The sequence below is a fragment of the Pseudoliparis swirei genome, chromosome 23 (genome assembly GCF_029220125.1).
Source record: "Pseudoliparis swirei isolate HS2019 ecotype Mariana Trench chromosome 23, NWPU_hadal_v1, whole genome shotgun sequence".
NCBI lineage: Eukaryota > Metazoa > Chordata > Actinopteri > Perciformes > Liparidae > Pseudoliparis > Pseudoliparis swirei.
This window is the reverse complement of record NC_079410.1, coordinates 18,671,119-18,686,296: the sequence shown is the minus strand read 5'-3', so window position 1 is coordinate 18,686,296 and position 15,178 is coordinate 18,671,119. Positions and strand designations below refer to the sequence as shown.

The following is a 15,178-nucleotide window of genomic DNA, read 5'->3' as shown; positions in this document are numbered from 1 at the left end:
GCTACTTTTGAAGTGTTGCCGCGGGTTGAATTTTTTGTCCGCTGGTTTGGGTAGACCTATTTTGCATGCAAATTACATTAATATTTAAAAATAAAAATCCATATTTTAAATGAAATAATTTATTTATACCCAAATCCTACCAAGCTGACTCCAGATCAGCACGTACACACATGGACATGGACTTTAAAAGCAGTGTATATGGTTTGCCACGGGCATATTTTGAGTTCTGATATTGGGCTGGTTTTTGGGCTGGTTTTATTGGCCATTGGGCTGGTTTTGTCACACAGACCTGGCAACCCTGCCCGCTCTGTTGTGCGCCGCCGCCGCCGCCGCCGCCTCAGTCTGCGGGAGCGAGCGGGGCTTGACGTACGGCTCTCTGCCCGGGGGACGTCGGTGCTTTGCTGGGCCCTCAACATGGAGTTTTTAATGGGTAATCCGTTCAGCACGCCGGTGGGACAGCGAATCGGTGAGCGTTTTGTTTTTTTTACAACCTCGTTTCATTGTTTTAAACCGAATCCTTTAGTCGGGCTCAGTCACCTTTACCGGGGAATCGTTACGCCGACCGGCACGCTCATCTCCGTCGAGCCGCTTCTAATCTTTTCTTTAATCACGCCCCGCGTTGTTTTAAAATAACATTGCGTGTATAATGTCAATACAGTGATATGGTGAACATAAGGTACATGTATTAAGGCGAGAGGAGCGACGGGTTGCGGTTTGAGTGACGCGTCCTATAAAGCAATGGTTTGAAAGAGGCGGGACATAGATGCCGCGGGGCTCACCCTGATTGGTTGATTTTTGTGCCCGTTTTTCGCCAGCCAATAGCTGGGCGGGACACAAAGTGGGCCACAGCCTCCTGACCCATATTAGATGCACGTTCATCTGTAGCTTAATGTTTGCACATTCAGCTCCTGATGGAGATTAAGAAACTAATAGATAAACAGATATTATGATAGTAAAGACAGTTATTTAACAATTCATTGAACAGTTGTACAGACATTAAATATACATCTGTCATTATTATACAAATCAGAAAAAAACACTACTCTCATCAACTGCTTTGTGTTAGAATTGCCATGCTGTAAATATATTATTAAACACAGAGAAAAATGTACTAAGCATTCGTGAAATCATCTTATTAATAATCATAAGACAAGCTATAATAAATGTATATATATATATATTTCATCCAAGAAAGAGTAAACGGTTATGACTACACAATACATTTTAGTCTGCAGTTTCATATTATTCAAATTTTTATTTTGCAGAGAGTGCGACAGGCGCCAGCATGCCATCAGAAGACTGGGCCCTCAACATGGAGATCTGCGACATTATCAACAGCTCGGAGGAAGGGTGTGTGGTGGTGGTTGGTTGGTTGGGTGGGTGGGTGGGGGGGGGGGGAAGGGTGTATGTTAACATGAGGAACAAATGAGTTCTCTGGAGGTTACACACCTTTTGACTGTTAAACATTCCCTGATTTACAGACCTAAAGATGCAGTCAGAGCCTTGAAGAAAAGGATTGTGGGCAACAGGAACTTCAAGGAGGTCATGCTGACGCTCACCGTGAGTGTCGCTCCCTCTTCGCCCTCATCTTCAGTCTGTGTTTACACCCTGTTTGAGTTCTAGCTATTGTGTCTCCCCCCCCCCCCCCCCCCTGTGTTAGATCCTGGAGACGTGCGTGAAGAACTGCGGCTACAAGTTTCACGTCCTGGTGACCACGCGGGATTTTGTGGAGGGGGTTCTCGTCCGGTCGATCATCCCGAAAAACAACCCTCCATTAGTCCTGCATGACAGAGTGCTCAGCATTGTACAGGTGAAGAGAGAGAAAAAAGCCACATTACATGTTTGGCAACACTGTTGTAGCATCAGGTGGGGAGGGGGGGGGGGAGGGGCAATTATTGTAATCAGTCTTGGCGTGGTCGCATTCCTCTCATTATCTTCTCGTAATTTGTGGTTATCTCTCGTCAAGGCGTGGGCTGATGCGTTCCGGAGCTCGCCCAACCTGACGGGCGTGGTGTCCGTGTACGAGGACCTGCGGAGGAAGGGACTCGAGTTCCCCATGACGGAGCTGGACGGCTACTCGCCCGCCCAAGACCCCCAAAAGGTACGAGCTGCTGCGCTCACTCCCTCGCTGCCTGTCATCTCTTTGGTCTTCTTTCTTTCTTTCTCGCGGGTCATTTCTGTGCTTCTGCTTGCCAGCCTTCGCCTGGGAACGGGCCTGCTGTCACTCCTCTGCCCGCCGTGCTCCTCTCTTCCAAACTTCCGCTCATCCCACCGCTGACTTCCGAGCTCAAACTGTCCCTGGAGGGAAACAATGCCTTCAATCCCAGCCAGGTGAAGGCCTTGCTGCGCTAGAGATGGATGCGTTTTGTTTTTTTAGAGTTTGAATTGCACCGTTTTCCTTGAATTCACCGGTCTTTTGCTGTTTCGCAACTCTCTTTTACGTCCTGCAGTACTTATGAAATCAAAAAAATACCTGTAGCATAATATAATTGATCTTTCAGATAAAACAGCTTAAGACGGAGCTGGGAGTGGTGCGGGGCAACCTGACGATGATGTCGGACATGATGACTCGGCTGGATCCTGTCACGGTGAAACAAGCCGACATGGAGCTGCTAGAGGTAAAAAACACACGCACACGCACACACACACACACACACACACTCGCACTGTTTTTAATGATGCGAAGTATTCTGTGCAACTCATTTCCTTCCAGCCATGTTGGGGAACAGTGCCTTACCATTAACTGATCTCCTACCCTATATATTTTGTGTCGCATCATCTCCCGTCAAACCCCCGCCCACACATTCTTTGTCTGATTGTGTCATTAGCAGTTATACACAGTTTGTAAGGAAATGCAAGGCAGGATTGTAAAGGTGGTGCCCAGACTCAGTGAGGAGAAGCTGATCGAAGAGTTGCTGGCAGCTAACGATGAGATGAACGGCGCCTTTACCCGCTACCACAGGTTGACTCCATTGCCCTTACTTGTTGAGAGAAATAAGAGGATTGTAGTCTTTCAACGGGTTGTATTTCAACATTTTGACGATGTGATTTGGGGTTTTGTGTTCACAGGTTTGGAAGACAAATGCCGAACGGTCACAGCACAGCAGAGAAGGTAAACATGTCGGTCAAATTTGAATTTGTGGGGTTTTTTCTCACTCGACAGCGGATGAGTCATGGACTTTCACTCTTTGTCCTCGTCAGAGTCACACTTACGTCAACGTGACGGACTTCGATTTGATGCCTGAGTCCGTCAGCCAATCAGGGCTCAGCTCGCTCAGCCTGTCAAAAGCGGACAGTTTTTCCAGTCAGATGGCAAGACTTAGTAAGTTCTCCAGTTGTGTATGTATGAACATGACCTCCATACTTCACGTGTTCAGTGGACGCCTCCACTTAACTTCTCACTGTTCCTCTTGCAGGTACGAGTGAATCTGATGACACATTATCGCACAGTATAAAGGTCTCAACTCGACAAAGGCCAAGGTACAGGAAGACTATCAGCCATATGGCCTTGATGTGTACAGTAAACAAGTTCCAAAAGTTGTATTTTTGGTTTTAAGTCAAAGTTATTCCCAATTAGAGTAAGTTCCATGAAAAGAGTTTATGAAAACGAGTTGGCGAGCAGAGCCGTCCAAAGATGTTATACGTCTTATAGTCATTAATAGTGGAATGAGTACATAGGGAATAGTTACATTAGCTAACTAGTGGAAGAATTACATAGGGAATAGTTACGTTGGCTAACTAGTGGAAGGATTACATAGGGAATAGTTATGTTAGTTAACTAGTGGAAGGATTACATAGGGAATAGTTATGTTAGTTAACTAGTGGAAGGATTACATAGGGAATAGTTATGTTAGTTAACTAGTGGAAGCATTACATAGGGAATAGTTACGTTAGCTAACTAGTGGAAGGATTACATAAGGAATAGTTACGTTAGTTAACTAGTGGAAGGATTACATAGGGAATAGTTACGTTAGTTAACAAGTGGAAGGATTACATAAGGAATAGTTACGTTAGTTAACTAGTTAGTTAACTAGTGGAGGGATTACATAAGGAATAGTTACGTTAGTTAACTAGTGGAAGGCTTACATAGGGAATAGTTACGTTAGCTAACTAGTGGAAGGATTACATAAGGAATAGTTACGTTAGCTAACTAGTGGAAGGATTACATATGCATCTTGCGGAGCACTCGTGCAGCTCTCTCAAGCTAAATTCTCTGGGATTGCTATTCGCAAATATGTTCTTTTTGTTTTGGAGTTCAATTCCGACTCATTCCCTCAAATGTGTTTCATGTTGCATGACATCGTTATCGTACTTGGCGGTTAACCAAAATGCAAATCCTGTGTTTCAGCGAGCAGAGGGAAGTGGACGGCCCGGCTCCGGACAGCAGACCCCTCAGCGCTGCAGCGGTAAGCAAAGAGGACATGTGACCGTTGATATGGAAATATTCAGTGTGGAAATTGCTCATTTGGCTTCGGAGACTATTCTAGCTTTAGCAGTGGAAACCCGAAACCATGGATCGTACCGTCAACATCAAGTCGAACCCCGAGGTTTTGTGTGCAACGTCTAAGCTGTGTTATGCATATGAGGGAGGAAAGACTCAAGGGATGGGGTGGGGGGGGGGGGGGTCTGAGTTTCAGTTCAAGAACTACTTGGCTCGTAAAAAGCGCCTCGGTTGAGTCAGTAAATGTGTTTACTTTTTGTGCCGCTGCTTTCCTTCTGAATGAACCGTGAAGGACGACAGCCCCGCCTCCACCCACAGCTCCTCGCCCAAGTTAGATTGGATGATTAAAAGGGGAATGGTGCGTCCGTGTCCGTGACCCGCCCACACCCTCGTGTCGCTTGTTTTTGTCATGAGGTTGCCTTTTTTATTTTAGTTTTGCTGTGGTCTGAATTGCTTTGTTTGGATTTCTTATTTATGATTTTGGTGGTTGCGCTGAGACCCGAATGGTTTGCATGTTTTTATTATGTAGTGACGACGATGTGAGATGTGTTGTTTATGAGTTCCGCCCATCAGAAAGCATGACATGCAGTCTGCACGGTCCTGATATGCCACATCGTTGTCATGCTTTTGTTCCTGACGTGTGGTTGTGACTTTGTATTATTTTGGGGGTGTGGTTTGTTAGTTTTAGTTTTGTCTTCATAAAGTTAGAACGGCGTCTCATATCGTTCTGCTCTGACCTTCCTGTTGTTCTGCTTTCGTTCTCAGATTCCTATCAACCAGTCCACTGTGATGGATGACATTGAGAAATGGTTGGAGCTGGATGATGAGGTAAACGGCTGAATTTCCTACATTTACTCCACATTAATTCGTAGATATTATTAGAGGTCGACCGCTTTTTTTTAAAAACCGATGCCAATAGGACGTTTTTACAAATTGTCGTTATTGGTGCAACTGGGCTAATGTAACATCCCTTCATGCAATGACATTACATTTTAACAACGTAGCAGCTCATCATGAATCATGACCCACAGCGCAGCCCCTTATAACTAAATAAAACCTTTTTCCTGCATGAAATCCACAAAATCTGAATATATTTACCTTTGCATTCTGAGAATGTGGAACGTTATGTTTTGATCGCTGTGTATTTATTTATTTGTGTGTGTGTTATTCGCAAAACTCAAAAAGTATTAAACCGAATCGCATGAGATTTAGTGGGATGATTGGTTATTATCCGGGGACCATTTGATTCGATTTTGGGATCGATCGGGTCAAAGGTCAAGGTCATGAAAAGGTACCAAAGGTCATGGCTGCGGCGAAGGTATGCGCTCTACCGAGTGCCCGTTCTAGTCTCTAATGTTTTAATTCAGATTGACAAAAAACAGATTTATTAAAAATCAACATATGCAAAAGTAGCCGATGGATAGCAGCTTTTCTTCTATCTATAATATATTTTCTGTTTGACACAGTATGACGACTTTGAAGATTCGGATGGCGTGACCAGTGAAGGTGAGGATCCTCCCACTTCTTTATTTTGTATGTATTATATTTTTAAACCGGCCTCTTTCATCATCTATTAACTGAGGGGTCATTTAATGCTCGGCCCCCTGAACATGTGGTGTGCCATATATCATAATGGCGGTGTCACATTTAGCTCGGTAGCATTTTTAATAAGGAAAATTATCATTTTCTGCTGAATTGACTGTTTCAATGCACATCTGCTGCTACATACTTGAGCATTTGACCTGTAGGTGGCACTATAGTCTTACCTGCCCCTCATCTCCTCAGACCTATTCAGCACAAGAGCCACTATGCCTGTTTTTGCCATATTTGACTTGTTATACAACAGGAAAAAGGATTACGTAACTCTTGTAATGAATGGGTTCCGGGTTATTTTGACCCAGTGGATCTCTGAAGTATTCTCTCTTATCTAACCCGGCTTCTCTCCCTCTGCAGAATTTGACAAGTTTTTGGCAGGAAGAGCAAAAGCAGCCGAGCGCCTTCCGTCGGTGAGAGCGTCCCCGCAGGACGCCGACCACTCCGAGTCTTAAGCTACGCTTGGAACCCGCCAAACTAACGGCAGTCGTGAAGCTCCCGCGCCATCAGCTGAGAACAGGGACATTTGGGGTTGAAGGGCACATTTGACGTGGGGACCACAGCCCATATCTTGCTGTGTGTGCTGCTCTTTACTTTTGTTTTTTCTTACTGATAAGAAGTTGTTTGTTTTCTGGAGGGGCTGAGGTTTTTACTTGACGTTGTTATGAGGGTTTGTGCATGTGTGGAATGCAAACATTTGCACATTTTATATGGTTACATTCCTGCTGTTGAGAGGGGGTATTGTTCCAGAAGACAACTTTTGCAACATGGATTATGTATTATATTGCTGTTCTATATATATATATATATATTGGTAAACATGATTACAGAAAGCGCCCCTGTCTTTAGTAGCGAACACTGTTAGCGTGTGTGTAAGAGAAAGCTCGCTTGCTGCATAATTAAATAATCGGATGCTTCACGTCCTTATTGACGTAGTCGAGGAGAACTGAATGTTGGTTGTTGTAGTTTTTCTTTTTTACATCCAAACGTTCCCTTGAAAAGAGGTTTTACTTGAAGTTTAACAGGAAGTCATGACAAATTGTCATATTAAACTATTAACTGGAAGTCTGGCTGTTGTTGTTCATCATGTGGATGTGCAGGTGCGGGGACACTGCATCTTTTTTGAATTTTTATTTTTTATTCCTGTATGTTGTTGGTACGACGTTAAACTCTGCTGTGCAGAACACCATGTGGGTTTTATAAGTAGGTTGTTATTATCTTTATTTAAAAGGAACCATGTACAGTTAAAACAAATATCACCATTTTATGCTCTGGATCGCATTTTTGCTTCAGATAATTTGCATCTGTAGTCTCTTGACAGACCATAACAAACAAAACAATAACAAAAAGTACAGGATAAGACGCACAACATGTACACTACCGTTCAAAAGTTTGGGGTCACTTAGAAATGTCTTTATTTTTCTAAGAAAAACAGTTTTTTTTCAATAAAGATAACATTAATCAAAAATACACTCTCTACATTGTTAATGTGGTAAATGACTATTCTAGGTGGAAATGTCTGGTTTCTAATGAAATATCTCCATCGGTGTATAGAGGCCCATTTCCATCAACTATCACTCCAGTGTTCTAATGGTACATTGTGTTTGCTAATCGCCTTAGAAGACTAATATCTGATTAGAAAACCCTTGTGCAATTATGTTAGCACAGCTGAAAACAGTTATGCTGGTGATATAAGCTATACAACTGGCCTTCCTTTGAGCTTGAAGTTTGAAGAACAAAATTAATACTTCAAATATTAATCATTATTTCTAACCTTGTCAATGTCTTGACTATGTTATATGAAATGTTCAATTCATTTGATAAATAAAAGTGAGTTTTCATGGAAGACACAAAATTGTCTGGGTGACCCCAAACTTTTGAACGGTAGTGTATGTGGTGAGAACACACAATACATACAATGTGAAGCTACAGTACAGCACTTTAAAAGTAATAATCATTCAAAGTAAGTAATACGAGCCATAATGTTGATCACTGAGTACAGCGCTGACCGGCTTGCAACTGATTAGTTGAACTAGAAAAGACTAAAATAGTCATAATTCATTGCAGATGAAAAAATTCAAATGTGTATATATTTTATTTAGAAAAATGCTAATTTGAAAGCTCCAGGCCATAATACTTTCAACACAAAACAGATTACATGGACCCTATCATTGGCTGGCACGTTGGTACAGTGGTCTACAGAGCGCTCCTAGCACCCATGGGTGCACCCAGATATGATATGCACGCAATGCAGACCTGTGATGTGATATGCACGCAAGTACTTGTATGTATACTATATAGAAATAACTTTATTTTTTGTATTCACAATTATTATTTTCTTTTTTTTCTAAATATTAAATATTATCATTATTGCATGCTCTTTCATATATATATATATATATATATATATATATTGATGCTCTTTCATACTCTTTTTTGTTTCCATCTTATTCAATTCAATTCAGTCTATTTTGTATAGCCCATTATCACAAATTAGAAATTAGCCTCAGAGGGCTTTACAATCTGTACAGATAGACATCCCTGACCTTTGACCTCACATCGGATCAGGAAAAACTCCCAATGTCAAGTAAGGAATTGCGTGCATGGAGATGACTTTGGTTTTGCAATGTGTGCTGGAGGTCCGTAGAGCAGGGCTATTCAACTTCAGTAGCAAGTGGGCCAAATAAGAAAATCACAGGGGGTGTGAGGGCCGCACAGAATATTGATGAGTTGTTGACGGGGGGGGGGGGGGGGGGGGGGTGCTAGTGAGAGTCGCGCGCGAGCCGAGAAGGATTGTTGACCGGGGGTGCTAGTGAGAGGCGCGCGCGAGCCGAGAAGGATTGTTGACGGGGGGGGGGGGGGGGGGGGGGGTGCTAGTGAGAGTCGCGCGGGCCAGAGTTAAACTCAAGCGGGCCGCATGCGGCCCGCGGGCCGCTAGTTGAAGAGGCCTGCCGTAGAGGGAGCTGCTGCTGCGTTTACAACACGTTTTATAAAATGTAAATATCTAATAAAAATACTCCACTTTAAATCAATACCCCTGTATGTTTGCACTATGTGGATTTTGTAGCACGTATTTTATTTGTTTACTATCAATATTTTTAACTGTTGACATGCTCTTCCAAACACGTCGCTGGGGGATTACAATTCCTACAGCACCTGAAGGCAGCGTGGTGTATCTGGACCTACGCAGACACTGAGACGCTTCAAGTCCTCCGCTGCCTCCTTCCTCCTCTCCTCCTGCTCCGGAGCTGTCTGCCTCTCTTCTCTCTCCTCTCCCTGGCGGCCGACAGTCCACCTCCATCTCCTCCTCGGTGCATGTTTTAAAAAGAAGCGCGCGCTCCCCGGTCTCGTGCACAAACAGAGGCCAAACGACGACGGGCGACATCTAGCGGCCACAATGTGTCAGCGCAGCTCAGTGGGTGAATGTTATGTTGATAGATCCAGTGACAGGTTATAATAATTATATTATATATATATATATAATGTGCATTTTCTACCTGTGAGGCGAGACTACTGACTACTTGGATCCTGCTAAGTATCTTCTTCAAACTAGTTTTATCTGCTAAAGTTACTGTTGTATTTGTCGTTTAAAGCTGCTAGATTGTTAGTTTGTCCTGTTTTAAGGAGTTGTTTTGGTAGAGAGGTGTGTCCTGTGTTCCGACACCTGAATCTTCACTGATTGGACAAGCGATCATCACCTGGTTTCTATTGAGTGTCATTTGAATACCAAAAGCCAAGGGGCGGTGTCAACGCGGCTGGAGGTAATTGGCACTAACTTGGGCTCATAACCGGGTGGGGTTTTTCGCGTCAGCTGTAGCGTCAGCGTGACTCAACGGACGAAGACTCAGACTCAGAGGACAAAGACATAGGAGTCTTCCCTTGGAGTCTTCGGGGGTGGATGAGTCTTTTCCCCATTTTGTGAATATGTGTGTCTTTTCCATACCTGTGGTATCTCTACTCGTAGTTACTATAGGACTCATTCATTCATGTACCGGAACCCCTCCTCTGTTATCCTTCCTACCCGTTCTACTCACACCCAGCACCTGGTCACAGGAGGCCTCTGGAACTGTCAGTCAGCCAACCGCAAGGCCGACTTCATCTCTGGCTTTGCTGTGGAGCAGTCACTTGACTTCCTGGCTCTCACTGAGACCTGGATCACAGCAGACAACACGTCTACCCCGGCTGCTCTCTCCTCGGCCTTCTCCTTCAGCCACACACCCAGACCCTCTGGTCGGGGTGGAGGTACAGGTTTACTCATCTCACCCACATGGTGTTTCTCTCCCTACTCGCTTCCACTCTTTATCCCACTGACTTTTGAGTTTCATGCTGTGACCGTTACTCATCCGGTTCAACTTCACATTGTTGTTCTCTACCGTCCCCCTGGTTCTTTGGGAGATTTCTTGGAAGAGCTAGACGTCCTCCTATCGAACTTCTCGGAACACGGCCCCCCGCTCCTCCTTCTGGGTGACTTCAACATCCAGACAGAGAAGTCATGTGATCTCTTACTCTTACTGTCTTCCTTTAACCTCTCACTCAGTCCCTCCCCTCCTACTCACAAAGCCGGCAACCACCTTGACTACATTTTCACAAGAAACTGCTCTACCTCTAACCTCACTGTAACTCCTCTCCATGTCTCTGACCACTTCTTCATCTCTTACTCTCTCTCGCTCTCTGGTACTGACAACCCACCCATATCTACAGACTCTGCACCTGTACGCCGCAACATTCGCACCCTCTGCCCCTCCTCCCTGGCCTCCTCTGTCCTATCTGCTCTCCCCTCAACTGGCTCCTTCTCACTCATGCATCCTAACTCTGCCGCAGACACTCTCCTCTCTTCCCTGTCTTCATCTCTTGATTCTCTTTGTCCTTTTAAGACACGACCGGTTCGGAAATCCTCTCCGGCTCCGTGGTTGTCGGACTCGGTGCGCCGAGAGAGCCACCCTGCGAGCGACGGAAAGAAAATGGCGCAAATCGAATCAAGCGGAAGACTTGCTCTTCTATCAATCTCTTCTCTCCTCATTCTCTACCTCTATCTCTGCAGCCAAAAGCTCGTTCTACCTGACCAAAATTCAGTCTTCCTTCTCTAACCCCAAAAAACTCTTCTCTATCTTTTCCAACCTCCTTGATCCCCCCTGTCCCCCTCCTCCTTCCACCCTTTTGCCGAGCCACTTTGTCGACTACTTTACAAACAAGATAGACGACATACGCTCCTCCTTTACAAATCCATCTTCTATCACCTCACCAACACTAACTTCTTCATCCCCCTCTCTTTCCTCTTTCACCCCCCTGTCTCCCAATCAAGTTCTTAGCTTGGTGACCTCCGCTGACCGACCACCTGCGCCCTTGACCCCGTCCCGTCTCCCATTCTCCAGGCTATTGCTCCTGATCTTCTGTCCTTTCTCACCCCTCTTATTAACAGCTCACTCTCAACTGGTTGTTTCCCTAACTCTCTGAAGGAGGCGAGAGTCAACCCTCTCCTGAAGAAACCCACGCTCGACCCATCTGAAGTCAGCAACTACAGACCGGTCTCTCTTCTTCCTTTTCTCTCCAAAACTCTGGAGCGAGCTATCTTGAGCCAAGTGTCCTCCTATCTCCACAGTAACAACCTTCTTGACCCTCACCAGTCTGGATTCAAGGCCGGCCACTCGACAGAGACCGCCCTCCTTGCTGTCTCTGAGCAGCTTCACACTGCTAGAGCAGCCTCTCTCTCCTCTGTCCTTATCCTTCTCGACCTGTCTGCAGCATTTGACACCGTGAACCACCAGATCCTGATCTCTTCTCTTCAGGACCTGGGGATCTCAGGCACTGCACTCGCTCTTTTCTCTTCCTACCTTAAAGACCGCACCTACCGGGTAACGTGGAGAGGATCTGTGTCTGATCCTTGTCCTCTCACTACTGGGGTTCCTCAAGGCTCTGTCCTGGGTCCCCTCCTCTTCTCTCTGTACACAAATTCTCTCGGCTCTGTCATTCGTTCGCATGGCTTCTCCTACCATAGCTATGCCGATGACACCCAACTGATCTTCTCGTTTCCACCGTCCGAAACACAGGTGACGGCACAAATCTCTGCCTGTCTGACATCTCTCAGTGGATGTCTGCTCACCATCTGAAAATCAACCCTGACAAGACCGAGCTACTATTCCTTCCAGGGAAAGGCTCCCCCACCCACGACCTGACTACCACCTTCAACAGCTCTGTGTTGGCCCCTACCCTGACTGCCAGGAACCTCGGGGTGACACTCGACTGGTCAACTCTCCCTGATCGCCAGCGGCTGCCGCGTTCCTGTTCCTTACTGCACAACATGCCAACATCGAATAGCTCCACCTTTACTCAGAAGGCGCGGCAGGTTCTGGTCCAGGCTCTGTCGCGCCTCACTTTCACTATTAACTCTCCCTCTGTGCTGCTAAGATCATCCGACCCGACCTCTGCAGCAGCTCATCCAGCATGCAGCAGCTCGACTGGTCTTCAGTCTCCCACCACCCACCCCACGCTCCTCCGCTCTTCCACTGGTTACCGGGTGGCTGCCGCGTCGCTTCAAAACATTGGTTCTGGCGTTCTGTGCCGCATCTACTCTGAACGGATCGGGCCCCGTCTACATCCGGGATATGGTCACACCATACCCCCGGCGTTCGCTCCGCTCGGCAACAGCCAATCGACTTGTGACTCCTGCACCTCGAGCTAATCACTCTCCATCCAGACTGTTTGCTGTCTTGGCTCCTCAGTGGTGGAACGAGCTCCCCACTGACACCAGGACAGCAGGAAGTCTCTACATCTTCCGTCGGAGACTGAAAACACACCTTTTCCGACTATATCTGGATTAAAACACAGATTTGCACTTCAGTGGCACTTAAATAGCACTTACTTATGGTACTTTTGTAGTTCGACTATGTTGAGGAAATGTTACTTCCTGTATTCTTGTTGTTCTTAGTTTGTACTCTAGGTTGAAATGCACTTATTGTAAGTCGCTTTGGATAAAAGCGTCGGCTAAATGACATGTAATGTAATGTAATAATAGAACACACACACACACACACACAGCTTTCTTTTTTTAGCTTCATCACACTACTCGAGACGCCAATGTTGTGGGTCCGAGCTGGACGGAAAAATAAATCTGTGCAGATGTTGCTCCGCTCGCTCACATCTGTTTGCATTTTTCATCCCACAAATCCCTCTTTTTAAATTGTGTGAAGAAAAAAAACCTCTGGCACACTTTGGGGAATTTCTTTGCTCATGCTGTTTTCGGCTTGGCAAAATAAAAATAAAAAATAATCTGGAGTCATGGTTCGGCTTCTAATTGGTCCGTAGTAGGCGGTGTAGTACACGGTGTAGTGTGCGGTGTAGTAGGCGGAGGAGTTGTCGGTGTAGTATAGGCGATGATTCCATGCGTGTCCATCATGTCCTCACAGCCCAGGTTGGCCTCACACACTTCTGTCAGGCTGAGTAGAGAGAGGTGTGTGTGTGTGTGTGTGGTGGTTGGGGGGTGAGTGTAAGAAGTTATCCACACAGATGGTGCTTCAGGCCTGCGTTGGTTGAAGGCCCTGTGGTGTGTGTGCCGCTGCTTCTTCTCGGTGATGTGTAGGCGGTCCCTCTCCAGCCGGCTCAGGTTCAACTCTCCAGCCGCTCTAACTCAATAAAAATGCCGATCAAGTCACGATCCAATGCTTGTGGACGATTCAACGTGTAAACAGCAACTCAGCAGAAATAACAATTTCTGTGTTGAACCATGAAAGAAAGTCCAGATGCTGCTCGTAAAATGTGGATTTATGTAAAATTCATGCAGAAGCATTTGTTCAATCTTCATTCTACATAAGAAATTAGACTCACTTAGTTAAACTAATAATCTTGTTGCATTAAATTTGTCTAAATCTCAGATGTTTTCCAGCCAACCTGTCCGGATCTAGTTCAGTTAAAGTCAAAAACAATATGAGTGAAGCGTGGTTTTACCCTCTGGAGGGCCGGTCAGCAGGCTGGGAGCCGGTGGAGGCCCCTCTCAGAGACAGTGGGACGGAAAGTATTCAGACTCCTTTAAATGTTCACTCTTTGTTTCATTTGCTAAAACCAAGGGTCTGAATACTTATGACCGTGTGATATTTCAGTTTTTCTTTTTTAATAAATTTGCACAAATTTCTACATTTCTGGTTTTTTCTGTGAAGATGGGGTACCGAGTGTACATTAAAGAGAAATAAAATGAACTTTTTTAGATTTTAGCAAATGGCTGCAATGAAGGAGAAGTCCTTTTTAAACCTCTTTCTTAACTTCAGAGGTACTAAATGAATCCGCTGGCCACACTGTAAAAAAAAATCTGTGAAATATACGGTAAATTACTGGCAGCTGTGGTTGCCAGAGCTTCACCGTAAAAAATAAAGTGAGAACGTATAAGACATTACGGTATACGTTTTTGAAACCGTAAAATTCACAGTTGAGAACTGCTTTTGTTTACGGTAAATTACTATAAAAAAAACAAATCACCGTTAAAAAAAAAATCTGTGAAATATACGGTAAATTACTGGCAGCTGTGGTTGCCAGAACTTCACCGTAAAAAATAAAGTGAGAACGTATAAGACATTACGGTCTACGTTTTGAAACCGTAAATTCACAGTTGAGAACTGCTTTTGTTTATGGTAAATTACTATTAAAAAGCAAATCACCGTAAAAAAAAATGTGAAATATACGGTAAATTACTGGCAGCTGTGGTTGCCAGAACTTCACCGTAAAAATAAAATGAGAACGTATAAGACATTACGGTATCGTTTTCGAAACCGTAAAATTCACAGTTGAGAACTGCTTTTTGTTTACGGTAAATTACTATTAAAAAAACGGATATATCATAAATCCGTTTACGGTTATTTGCTTTAGAAAAAACAGCTATGTTATAAACGTGTTTACAGTAAATTCTTGTAAAAACAGCAGTTATACTGTAAAGCTAATTCAGTCTCAGTGAAAAACACAGAACAACTGTATAATATATTACGGTACTTTATTGAAAAGTTCAACTTAACGGTGAATTACCAGCAGCTATGGTTGCCAGAAATTCACCGTAAAAAGTAAAGTGACAACGTATAATACATTACGGTATGTTTTGAAAAAACAGCAGTTATACTGTAAACCTAATTACAGTCTTTCGCAGAGATAAACACAGTACAACTG

The 15,178-nt window shown here is 44.5% G+C and overlaps 1 protein-coding gene across 3 annotated transcripts; it reads left to right on the top strand.

Moving 5' to 3' along the window:
• Positions 1–318: 318 nt before the first annotated feature.
• tom1 (target of myb1 membrane trafficking protein) lies at positions 319–7,099 on the top strand. Of its 3 annotated transcripts, none has more exons than XM_056407804.1 (15): positions 319–466; positions 1,266–1,350; positions 1,482–1,560; positions 1,661–1,810; positions 1,967–2,101; positions 2,197–2,331; positions 2,502–2,618; positions 2,832–2,962; positions 3,070–3,112; positions 3,202–3,322; positions 3,417–3,480; positions 4,349–4,406; positions 5,207–5,269; positions 5,908–5,947; positions 6,395–7,099. In XM_056407804.1, the coding sequence occupies exons 1-15, from the start codon at positions 415–417 to the stop codon at positions 6,487–6,489; spliced, it is 1,368 nt and encodes a 455-aa protein (XP_056263779.1). In that variant the 5' UTR covers positions 319–414; the 3' UTR covers positions 6,490–7,099. The 3 variants fall into 3 exon arrangements, with proteins under 3 accessions (XP_056263779.1, XP_056263777.1, XP_056263776.1); XM_056407802.1 differs by having other exon boundaries at positions 320–466; positions 2,829–2,962; XM_056407801.1 differs by lacking the exon at positions 2,197–2,331 and having other exon boundaries at positions 333–466; positions 2,829–2,962.
• The last annotated feature ends 8,079 nt before the right edge of the window (positions 7,100–15,178 follow it).

Coding starts and splice junctions, on each gene's coding strand:
- tom1 (XM_056407802.1), top strand. CDS start 415: ATGGAGTTTTTAATGGGTAATCCGTTCAGCACGCCGGTGGGACAGCGA. Junction 1,811..1,966: donor GAGTGCTCAGCATTGTACAG/GTGAAGAGAGAG, acceptor TCTCTCGTCAAG/GCGTGGGCTGATGCGTTCCG. Junction 5,270..5,907: donor GGTTGGAGCTGGATGATGAG/GTAAACGGCTGA, acceptor TGTTTGACACAG/TATGACGACTTTGAAGATTC.